This window comes from Emys orbicularis, chromosome 2 (assembly GCF_028017835.1).
Source record: "Emys orbicularis isolate rEmyOrb1 chromosome 2, rEmyOrb1.hap1, whole genome shotgun sequence".
NCBI classification, from domain to species: Eukaryota; Metazoa; Chordata; order Testudines; family Emydidae; genus Emys; species Emys orbicularis.
Window position 1 is genome coordinate 263,554,661 of NC_088684.1, and position 12,357 is coordinate 263,567,017.

The 12,357-nt window shown below is 41.1% G+C and overlaps 1 protein-coding gene across 5 annotated transcripts in view; it reads left to right on the top strand.

Annotated features, from left to right (window-relative positions):
* Positions 1-12,357, top strand: part of KIAA1217 (KIAA1217 ortholog) — a 237,708-nt gene that overhangs the window by 173,821 nt on the left and 51,530 nt on the right. For 3 of the 5 annotated variants that reach the window (XM_065398557.1, XM_065398560.1, XM_065398562.1), the window contains 2 exons: positions 7,498-7,602; positions 8,149-8,198. In XM_065398557.1, coding sequence (XP_065254629.1) covers positions 7,498-7,602; positions 8,149-8,198 — 155 coding nt within the window. The remainder of the gene's footprint in view (positions 1-7,497; positions 7,603-8,148; positions 8,199-12,357) is intronic. The other 2 variants (XM_065398559.1, XM_065398558.1) reach the window with 1 other exon arrangement.

Consider the following 12,357-nt stretch of genomic DNA (forward strand, 5'->3'; position numbering starts at 1 on the left):
CAGCTACGCTATTTTCGTAGCTGAAGTTGCATAACTTAGACTGACTTAGCTCCCCCTCCCCTCCCCTCCCCTCCATGTAGGCCAGGCCTGAGTCACATGTGGCAAAATTCACAGGCTTACACAAAATTCACACCATTTGGTGAGGGTTTATGTGGGACTTAAGTGATACACAGGTCTCATGCCAGCCCTCTGCATGGGACTGACTTTCACCCATATACGCAAGAACAATTGAAGTCAGCTGGACTTCAGGTTGCCAGGCGTCCAGTTTTGACCGGAACACCTAGTCAAAAAGGGGCCCTGGTGGCTCTGGTTAGCACAGCTGACTGGGCCACTAAAAGTCCAGATGGCCGCAGCGGCGGCCTCCACCCAGCTCCCGGAAGCAGCCGGCATGTCCCGCTGGCTCCTAAGCGCCGGGATGGCCAGGGGAACTCCAGGCACGGCCTCCGCGCCTCCCATTGTCTGGGAGCTGCGGGGGTGGTGCCTGCAGACAGGGCCAGTGCATGGAGACCCCTGGCTGCCCCTGCACCTAGGAGCCAGAGGGACATGTCTCCACTTCCGGGAGCTGTCTGAGGTAAGCCCTGGCCGGAGCCCGCTCCCCTGCCCTAGCCCTGAGCCCCCTCCCACACCAAAACTCCTTCCTGGAGCCCGCACTCCAACCTCCTGTCCCCCTCCCTCCTGTCCCCCTCCTGCACCCCTTGGCCCCAGCCCAGAGCCCCTTCCTGCACCCCAAACCCCACATCCCCGGCCTCACCCCAGAGCCCACCCCCCAGCCAGAGCCCTCACCCCGCACCCTAACCCCCTGCCCCAGCCTGGAGCCCCCTCACACATCCTGAACCCCCCATTTCTGGCCTCACCCCAGAGCCCGCACCCCCAGCCCAGAGTCCGTATCCCCTCCCATACCCCAACCCCCTGCCACAGCCCAGCGCCCCCTCCCACACTCCGAACCCCTCGGCCCCAGCCTGTAGCCTCCTCCTGCACCCCAGAGCCCGTACCCCCAGCCAGAACCCTTACCCCCTCACGTACCCCAACCCCCAGCCCAGTGAAAATGAGCGAGGGTGCAGGTGGGGAGATGGAGCAAGTGAGGGGTGGGGCAGGGGTGTTCGGTTTTATTCAATCAGAAAGTTAGCAACCCTAATGTCAGTGGTTGGGGATCTGAGGATCCATCTGGAGGATCAGATTCTGCACTGCCATGTACCTTGTGTGCTCATTGACTACCTGTGCAAGCCTCGCCACATCAGAATGGTAGCATTTTACATTCACTTTGCACATATATAAACAGTTCCTAAGGGGTCAGATAGTGGAGGTCTCAGTGGTCTCGTCATCTTTTATGTAGATATTTTGTAGATAACAGACCCCTTTAAAATTACTAGAAGTGGTCTGAGGCCTCTGCAAACCTCAAACCAGCCATCTAAGAGCTGCTATTAATACTGTCACAATCTAATTTGCGTTAAAAAGAAAAAAGTGTGATTTGCACTGCCTATTCTTAGAACTTACCTTGAAGTAGTATTATCCTAAGCTCTTTCTTGGCCAGATAAAATGTATTGATTAAGCATAAATGCAGAGAAGAAATTTAAGTGGATAGAATTTTGACTAAATCTCTCTTCCCTCTGCAATTGTCCTTGAATTATTCTGTTTCCTGGGATGAAATGAGCAGGTAGAAAGAAACTGGTACTACACCAGCACGTTTGGAAGTTGTGAGTTTGACCTCTAATAACCATATCCTGCTTTTGCTGAAGACAATGGGGCGTTTGCTTTTGGGACTTTGATGTCAGCAGGGATGGAATTGGGGCCAAGAAAAGGTATTCAAAAATATTTCCCATCTTCCCCCTTTGGAGTTTCCCATGTTGATTATATGCTGTGGAAATCAATCTCCTAACTAACAAGTTTGTCAAGGTTAATGTTTGGGGTTTAATGTTTGGCTTGCTGTAGATAATTCTCTTTCTTCTATTTATTTTATCTCTGCTATTTCCAAGGCATCTCCTTCCCTGGTACCTGGTTACCTAATTAATTCTTGGACTAATTCATTTGTCAAAACAATTGTGTGACAAACTCTGCTTTACAATGATGCAAAAAAAGTTCGTGTCATCTGGAAGTTAAAAAAATTAAAATGTTTGAACTTTCTTATGCAAAAGAGATATTAAAAGTCTCCTACCATATTGATTTTAATGGAAACACTGTAACAGATTGAACTGTTTTATCTTTAAGGAATCATGAGCCCTTAAATCTGAGGCTCAGAAGAAGAATTTACTTTGTCAGTGAGTGGCTATGTGCAATTTTAAAGATGATTTGCTTCATATTTTTTGAATGAACCATTTGTCTGGTTCATGGTGGCTAACTCTGGAGGTTACTGTAGGCAGTGCAGCTCTACGAATCCTGAGAAATTGGAAGTGACGTTGATTTTTTCAACAGTTAGTCTGAATTAACTTGATTAAATGGCATTATTATTTATTTACATTGCTTATAAAACAACACTTAAGTGTTGTAAAATTCCAGTATATTTAGTATTACTATATAAATAATCAGTGCTGTTACTCAACTATCATCAGATACTGAAATGCCAATTTGATTGTGCAATACATTTTCCCTGCAATAAAAATACAGTTTTCTGAGGTTTATTAAACTTTTTCTGAACTCCCATTTTTGCCTTCACCTTTTTATGCCACCTAAGAATCCTGATGGATGTTAAGGTCAAGTGAAAAAAAAAAAAAAGAAAGCAGTAGCTAGTGGTTCTCTTAGTTAATGCAGTCACATTTCACATCTTGAAGCTTGTGTTTAGATAGTAAGCTAAGTATGATGGCCTTATCCAAGGCCATATTGGATGTCGTTCCTATCATAAAACCCCTGTTTTGGATGACACAACTGAGTATGGGCAGACCCAGCAGTGAACCAGAAAAGCTGTTTATCTAATTTATCCTCAGCACAGTTGTGAACAGTGGGAGCCCCATCACTAATGCAATAAGGAATGCATTTATGAGGAAGTATTATAGTGATGGGGCCTAAAGATCTTGCAAACTCGCCCCATCCCCCAACCCTTTAGCCAGATGACTCTCTAGCTGCAGGATAACTTTGGACAAAATCGACCTGAGATAATTGACCAGTCCAATCTACATCCTGCGGGTCTTTCCTTGTCTTACGCTTTGCAATCAAATGTAGTAGAGTAGCTAATTTTAAGCAAGCTTTTACTGGAGTATTTTCTAATTAGGCTTCCACTTTTGGCTCCCACACACAAAAGGCTAAGGTAGGTGGCTCCTGCTTGTGGCTGGCTCAGACCCGGTGTGATAGGAAAGTCTCTGAGAAGTTTTCTCCCTACCTTAGGCTCCTGCACAGGGACTGTGGGGTGGGGAGCAGAGCTGCTACTCCATGCTGTCACCACTTGTTAGCACTAGCCTCTCCAAAAAGAGTGAGGTGGTGTAGTGGCCACAGCTCTGTCCCCACACCTGCTAGTAGAGTTGGCTAACTACAGAAGGCAATGCAGGCTGCACCCATTTAAAAGGCATGTGCTAATTTGTATCCTGGGTTGCTCCAGAAAGAATGCTAGCAGTGATATCTCTCTGTGGTTGAGCAGAATCACATATAGCTTCTCTGCATGCAGTTCATCTAGTGAAAGCCAAGCCAAGTGGCTGAATCCATATGATTTGTATAGGGGAATGGCACCTGCACTTTGGCATCCTGCTGTTTGAGGAATGTGACCAAGATAAGACATTCCACTTCCTATAGCTGATGTGGGATAATTGCTCATGTAGAAGAATTGGCAAAGACTATTGCACTCAGTAATGTTTAAAAGCGTTCCTTTTAATTTAGCAGGTAGGTGAGAGAGGTCGATTCTGGTTTTATTATAAGATGATTGAGATGTATGGTAATGTACGCAGGAAATCAAACATCTCTTTAATTGTGTGTGTCCTTTTACTTGGGGACAGCAAGCAGAGTATTCCCATTACACTTCGCTTTACACCCTCCCTGGAGTTCCTGCATCCCAGACACCTTGCCTGCTGAAGAGGGTTCAGGTGAGGTCTGTCAATACCACTCTTAATTGGGAATTGAGAAATGCAAAGCTCTCCCTCTACCTAGAAGCAGTTCATACAAAAATTACCAGCCTATTTTTATGATGTTAAAATTTTTAACATATGCTCTTCTCCCATGGTTAAATAGGAGGAAATATGTCTTTGCCTGCATCTGACTTTGTCCCTGGTGAATTGTATAGAATCTGTACCTTGGTTTAAACATAAAATGTCCTCACATTGAAAAAGCCTGCTCTGAGATAACATGCTAAGTATCTCCTGGGGTGGTATCTGAAGAGCCATTTGAATATGAGTATTCAAGGTGGTTTGTACACATAGCCTAGGGTAGATGATGAACATAAATGAACGATTGCATGATTGAATTTCTAGTTTGTGCCTGTACCAGGCACGAGGCAGCTCCTCTACAGCTCCTCTATGAACATAAAAGATGCCCCCAGGAAAGGGAAGGAACATACAAGTAATGCTTGGATATTTCCCAGTGGGAAAAGGATATCAGTGTAGCAGAGTGTAGTGCCCAGCACAGAATGACCCCCAACCAGTTACAATACAGGTGATGACTTGTTCCACACAAAGATCAATTGAATCGCAAGAAATAAACCTAATGATAGAATCTAAAGCCTCAGAGCTGTCAGTGATTGGGCTCCAGAAGGACAAGGTTTTGTATTTGTTGTGCTTCTCTCAGAGAGTGAGATTGGTGAGGCTGTGACAGTCTTGTTTTCTGAACAACTGGCTAGGAAGAGAATTATAAACTGCTTGCCTGAAGAATAAAACTGGGGAGTTTCTCCAGCAGTACTTTGCTTTGCTGAGGCATCATGCTGCTTGTGCAGGAGGTGCCAAGTATGATTGAGAAAGCTGTTGGAACTGGGTGTATGTTCAGTCTTTGCCCTGCCCTTCTCCTCACACAACAACTGGCTCTCCCGGTGTTCCTGTGAAAATCATACCAAACAATGCAAGCAAGTTCCTTTTTATTCTTGTACAGTCAAAATGTTCAGTTGCTTTAGTAACACTGGAAAACAAGCAACCCTCCCCTTTCCCCTTGCTGCGGGGGAGACGGAGGCTAATCTTGGGACATGGGGTGATGAGGGCACATTCTTCCTTTGTGCTAAGATGGTTGGATGAGTCCTCAGGAAGGCTGCGGCAGCACATTCTTCTCTTTCCTGCTTCCATGCAACACATTCTTCTTTCCTCCTCTCCTGGGGTTTTTTTTGCATCCCAACCTGCCACTGGGGTCTCAATAGCACATTATTTCTAACCCCCCTCTGACTCAGGGAGGAAAGCTTGCCAGCACATTCCCTCTGTAGGAGACAGGAGGGGGACAGGATACCAAAGCATATTTTTCTTCTCCAGACCATAGCTGGTTTTACAGAGTCACAGGCATCACTGGCTATAGATCATCTGGTCTGTTTAGACCCAGCTGTCATAATGTTTATGTACAATCCTGTGACAGGGTCTGATGGCAATCTTTTATTCAGAGAATTTAATGATTAAAGGAAAAATTATCAAACTCGGGCACTTCATATTCAGCACCATAATAAAAGTAGTCTGATCTTCAAAGGTCCTGTAGCTTTCATTGACTTCAGTGGGAGCTGTGAGTTCTCTGAAAATCAGGCTAATTTTATTGTGTTGACTAAATATCAGTTTAGATGTTTAATTTTAGGCACCCACTTCAGACATTTTTGGCTTAGATGATCATAATAAATACATGGACATAAGGATGGAACCATTTTAAAAAATCCTGCCGAGTCTTTTGCAAAATAAAGAATTCTGGACTGTATGTAGCATTCTTTAGCATCCTTAATGTTCTTACCATGTGACAGTAACATGGGCTATTGGTTTGATGTTTCTGGTGTCCTGTTTCCTTGATATCATCTTATGGAGGCTTTAGAGATGCAGAATCTGTCACAGCTCCGCGCAGCTCATTGCTTCCCAACAAAGTGGAATTTCATTTTCCAGAGTAGGTGTGAGGTGATCTCTGGTCACTAGTGGCAGGGGTGCTGGCATCCTTTCAATCATTTCATTTAGCTTCAACCATTTATTGACACTCATGCTTGACTTTCCCATACCAACTAGTATTCTTTATGGAACCAACCTGAAGCTGGTACTGGGACCTGATACTGGGAGCAGGCACTGCTATATGCCTAACTCCCTTGTAAGATGGCATGTGGATGTGGTAATGTAGTAAAAACCTAACTCTGAATGTGTCCCCCCGACCATTTAGTTTACAGTGGCCCAGAGTATGAATGTCCCAATTTCTCTTGTGAAAATCTTCTGCAAAGCAGTCTGATTGCCACTGCTATATCAGGCCACTCATCTTTTGAGAGGGGTTGTTACTGATTATCTTGTTTTTCGGATGATTCTTAGCATGTTCTGGAATGGCATTAGTCTGATTTCCCACTGATTTCTCTAGGGAAGTAAAGATAAAAACATAGTGTCATGCCACATTTTATACATGTGTAAAACATTAAATGTATTAAATATTTAGGGCCAAATTTTCAAAAAGGCAGACTTGAGGCCATATGCGATTATGTGTCTACAGGCAGGCAGTTACCATGATGACATGTGAAAATCAAGGGACTGTGTGTGCAAATCTCTATTTTGGAACCTGTTGAGCTGGTTGCATGGGCATTTACCTGATTTGTATGTACACTCGTGTTAACTACAAGTGCAAATATAGGTACACAATTGTGCGTGGACCTCCAGCTTCCCTATCCAAAAATGCGGCCCTCGTTGTTTAATACAGACCAGCACTTCAAGGAAAATATTGACAATAGCCCTTATGTACCATATTTGTTCTCTATTTCTTTTCACCTGCTTTTTAAAATTACTTAGGACATTTGCATGACAATGGGATCTCTTTATTTTAGAGTTAATGTCTTCTTGCTTTACCTGAAGTCCTATGCCTGTGATTGTGACATTGCAATCATTTCCACAGCAGACAGCTGTGATGTCAAATGCAAAGGATTCTGATTTTGGGGTAGGAAGCAGGCAGCTGGAACAGATTAAATGCTTCTGAAGCAACACGTAGTTAAAATACTAACAACAAGGAGCCTGAAGTCCTTAATCCTATAGTCCTTATACTCAGGTAAAACTCTAGTCCCAATGGAGATTTAAAAAAAACAACTCAAGAAAATATACGTATAGCTGCAGAATTGTTTCTGAGGAGGAGGATTTTCAATAGTTTCCAGGAGGTATTAGCTGATGAGCTAAGTGCCTTTTTCATGAGATCACTATATTAAATCTATACTTTTTATCATCTGTTTTTAATCCCATGCAGATGTCTTTGTATTGTCTGTTTGTTATCATACGACACTTTGTCTAAAACCAGGATGTGGCCACCTTTTTAACAAGGTGTATGCAAATTGATACCCATGAGCCTTTGCACAAACATCTTTCCAATCCTGTGATAATCATTCATCTAGAAAAATGAGTCTGAAAGCAAATATATCCGGCTTTAACAAACGATTCTCTTGTCTTACAGAGAGAGGATGCAAGCCATGGAGAAACAGATTGCCAGTTTAACTGGTCTTGTTCAGTCTGCGCTTTTTAAAGGGCCAAATACAAGTAATAGCAAAGATGCTTCTAGGTAAAAAAAAAAAAATTCATTAAATCTGTTTCTCTGTAATTATTGTTAATGATCAATTAGCAAAATTAAACTTTTAATGTAATAACAGAAGACCGAACACTCAACGTTTAAAAACTTTTTTTATCACTTTTGATAATAGCTGGATTGTTAGGCAGATTGGGAAAAGTATTCCAGCCAATGAATGGAGATTTAACTGCATTGTTCTTGTTGATGTTAATAGGAATAATATGGTTAAATCTCTGTGCTTAGTGCTAGAAATGTACCCCTTTGCTTAACCTGTATTTAAAAGCTTATTTTGAAAAAAAGAAAACCGCAATCCACCCACAATTTAAATAAAAAACAAAACAACAACAAAACAAAAAAAGCCCTGACAACAACAAAAACCCAGTTTGTATGATCAACAGAGTAATTTTTATTTAGTTGTGATAAACCTCACTGCAAATCTACAGTAAAGCTAGTCCTTTAAAGTTGCTTAAATAGCTATTTGCAAAAAAAATTCCATTTTGGAAATTTTAAAGCTGACTTTCCTTTTCTTTCTTTCTTTAGTGAGAAGATGGTGAAAACCATGTCCAGTAAGAGCAATATTGACAGTGCAGGTAAGACCATTCTTTTTTAATTTTACAGAATACACCAATCTACACTGTAACTCAGAGTCCTGTAGATATTAACATCTTATGGGAATGCACTGTAACTATAGTGTCAGAAGCAAGGCTATAGGCCAGTGGTTCTTAACCTTTACTGCAGCCTGCACTCCTTTGGTTCTCAAAATATGTTCTTGCACCCATTATCAAAAATCAAAATATGTTCTCGCACCCCTTAAACCTAAAAAATATGTTCTCACGCCCCTTAAACCTAGATATATTTTTTGTTTGTATATTACAGTAATCGTTAAAAATGTATAATGTTAATAAATACATAGGTTTGATGAAACAAAGTAGTTGTACTTACGTGCCTGTGCTTAATTTGTGTTTTCAATGATTTACCTTCTAAAAAAATCTGGCATGTCTCGCACCCCCAGGGGGTGCGTGCACCCCAGGTTAAGAACCACTGCTATAGGCAAAGGGTATGAGATCCAATCAGTTCCTTGTTACCAGTGGTTATTCTAAAGGGGCAGGGTTTATTCTTCTTTCAAAGTGAAATTCACACCTGTGCAGGGAGCCAGCACAAGGTTTAGGTAAGGCATAGCCCTTGTGCTGGTTTTCTGAAAAGGGGTGAATTTCACTGCATATGCATGTTTCCTATTATGTATATCCCCAGTCTGGACTTGTATTGGGGGGGAAAATAGTGGTATCCTCACAAACTCCACCCAAGACAAGCTCTTCCTATGTGAGGTACCAAAATCCCATAGCGCTCACAGCAGACTGTGCAGATATTAAGAATATGATTGCATGTGCTCTGCTGGGCCCTCCCTCTGCAGAGTTTAGATACAGCCATAGACAAGGCAGGATTAAGACATAGGAACTTGCCTATGACTATAGCTCTGAGTCGTATGAGGGTATTAGCATCTTGCTTACATTATTTTTAAAAATTGCTTCTGTCCCTTATGGTTGGAAAGGAAACTTGAACATGTGACCCAAATGTAGCCAATGCAGTGATGTGGGTTTGAGTGTGCAGACCAGCTCCTGCAGAGAGAGGAGCAGCAGCCAGTAGAGTCAGTGAGAGACTCTGGGATCCCACATTCAGCTCCAGAGCAGACCAGGCTCTCATTGCTTGCATTGTTACTACAACTCTATTTCTGCGTATTGAGATGTTTTAAAATATTATTGAATACCTTTTTAACCTATCCAAATTGTCAACTAGTAAGAGAAATTTTTTTTATCCATTGTGGAAATGTCCTATATAATTTAATAGAGAATTACAACCTTTCTGTAGGATGTTTAAGCATTCCTATAGAATTAAATAGATAATTCTAGCCTTGATATAGAATTTTATTGGTTGGTATTTAAAGCAAACAAACCAGCCCTACGACAAAGTATAATTCTAAATTAAATTCTATAGATTTTTAGTCACTCGCTACAGACCCATTACATTTCTAAAGAACATTATAGATTTCATCTCTATTAAATTCTGTAGGATTTTTCTGTACGGGTAGTTTGGCAATAAGATGCTATAGATATAACGATGCTAAGAAATGTAGCAGTCAGCAAGATAAGCCACATTGATCTGTTACTAACTATTGGCATCCTCCTAAAATGTGTTGGGTAGTCATCAGTCCCTAAGTCAGGATTAGGTCATATTTAGAGTCACTGTTCTGGGCAATTTTGAGGGATGGGATAAGGATATTACAAAAGAACATGCCAGCTAACATAAGCACCCATGCAACTACAGTTCTTTAAATTATTTGCAGAAGTGTCAGTTGCTATGGCAGTCTTCAGCAGCATTCATTAATTTGTCTCTTTCTGGGCCTGTGTGTATGTCTGTTACAGTGGATTGAATGCTAGCAACACTGTTCCAGCTAAGAGGACTCTGCTCTGGCATGAACTACAGGTTGCCAACCTTACAGTTTATTAGCAAATCTATTATACCACTCACCAGCCATTCCAGTGGTGATGTTAATTCAGCTCCAAGAATTCCGTTTCCCTAGAATTGCAGTATGACCTCAGATTGAACATGGCCAATAGAAAAACAGACCAGAACTAGAAAATATTGAACATGTGCAGCAGAGAACAATTTAAGAGCCTGATGCTAGAACTGCATCTCTCCAGTTGAACCCTTGAGCCTACATGGAACCCCACTGAAGTCAGGATCTCGCCCTAAATAGGTTGGACAATGTTCTTTGGTATAAAAACAGTATAGTTTGTAAAGAAAAAATGGCTGTTCAATACTTTCAGGCAACTTAGAGAAAAATAATCTGTCTTTCTAGGAAGCTGCAATAGGATCCTATTCAATAACATTCCTATCCTCTTCCCCAGTTCATTGTCATTATATGATAAAAACAGATAATATTTTGCAGTCACATAGATCCTGTCAAATACAAAGCACCGTAACAACAATCACTAATTAACCTTCACAGTACCTGTACTTGGTAGCTATGGCAAGTATTATTTATTCTCTTTTTCCTGGTGGTGAAACTGATGTAGGGAGGTTTTCCCAAGACCACATAAACCAGTCTTATGACCGAATCTCTCCTGGCAGCCAATGCTGTGCCCATTCCCACTAAACTGATGTATCATATATTTTGAACAATTTGAAAGGTTTCTGTTTCTGATATAGCACATGCACATTAACAAAGCATTTATAATAACTGGAAACTTGAAATCTACCCATCTTTGTATTGCATTGTTCTAATGGCACTGTGTACCTTTTAGGTGTTCTGGCTGTCCCTGTGCCTTTACTAACTCACATGAACCTTTTTACAGCACTGTTCAGGGATGGCGATCATGACCCCGCCATGCCCGAGACCTTGTATTCATGCAGCTACCTTCTGTTACTAAGTTCCCCCTAGGTCAGAGTTCAGATTTATGCGGGTCACCCACAAGTGAGGGTTGCTACCTAAGTCCAAGTTCCAATTCCTATTATCTTAAATAAAATCAGATTTTACTGGCATAGGGTAGTAATAAAGAGGGGGGTATCCTTTAAATAAAAGGGTATGTAAAATACACTCTACAAAAAAGCTCTTCTTAGTTACTGAGTTATAAATTATGGTTATATATGAAAACTTTACATAGTACAATAATCTTTGGTCTGACCAAGGAAGGACAGCCTCTGTTCAAGGCGTTACATGTTCCAAGGTATGTGGATAATTACAGCTCCTATTTCCTTTATAGCTCAGCACAGCTTGTCAACTTATGCTAAATAATGCCTTTACTTTTCTCCAAACATTTGAATTTTAACATACCTTCACCCTCCAAAACCAGTTTTGCTGACTCTCGTTTGGTTTTGACCGATCCCTGACATGGATTGGGTATGGCCATTAGGCAATAGCGTCTTAAAATATACATTTCCACTTAACTACAGCAAACATAGCCATCATCTTTAGTAATTTCAAATACCACTTTAAGACAGAGCTATAGAAAAACATTGATTGAGCAATCCCTTCTAGAGCACTGGTAAGCAGAAATGTGAATTGCTTCCCATACTTAACAAAGAAACAGCTGTGGAAGATAAAAAGTGACTCCAAAATATAGTTCAACATTATATTGTACATCACATTTCCTGATGACAGGAGACTTTGATCAGACAGAAATAATATGGGAAAGGCTGATTGGAAACAAACTCAAACTAAATTGTACATACAGGTACCTGTCTGTGCTTTAATATTGTTATTTTGAATATGGTATTTCATGAAAACCAAAAAGTTGTATGCAGTATCCTTTTAGTTTGCCAACATTTTGGGTCTTTTAGCTTGAAATATTAAATAAATAAAATGAGACTGTTACAGTCATAAAGTCTGTTTATCATGTTTTTTTCCTTTAGTCTCAATTCTGTTTTTTTCACAGAACTCTGTTATACACATCACAGAAATGATAATAAACTGCACAAAAGAGTTAAAAAAAACAGTGATCTTCCACAAGTTTAGTTGCGCAACTCCCACTGATGTGAATGGGAATCCCGTAACTATGTCCCTATAAACCACTTCAGCCCCCAAAAGCCAAGAGAAATTAGAATATTAGAAATAGAAAGCATATTAGAAATATTCTGTCCATTGATTTATATCTCTCCCAGACATACGCACACCAACAAACACCCACCCACCCTCACTCTTTCCCTTCTATTTTTCTTTTCAAGTGGCCAGGATAGAGAAGGCACTGATTG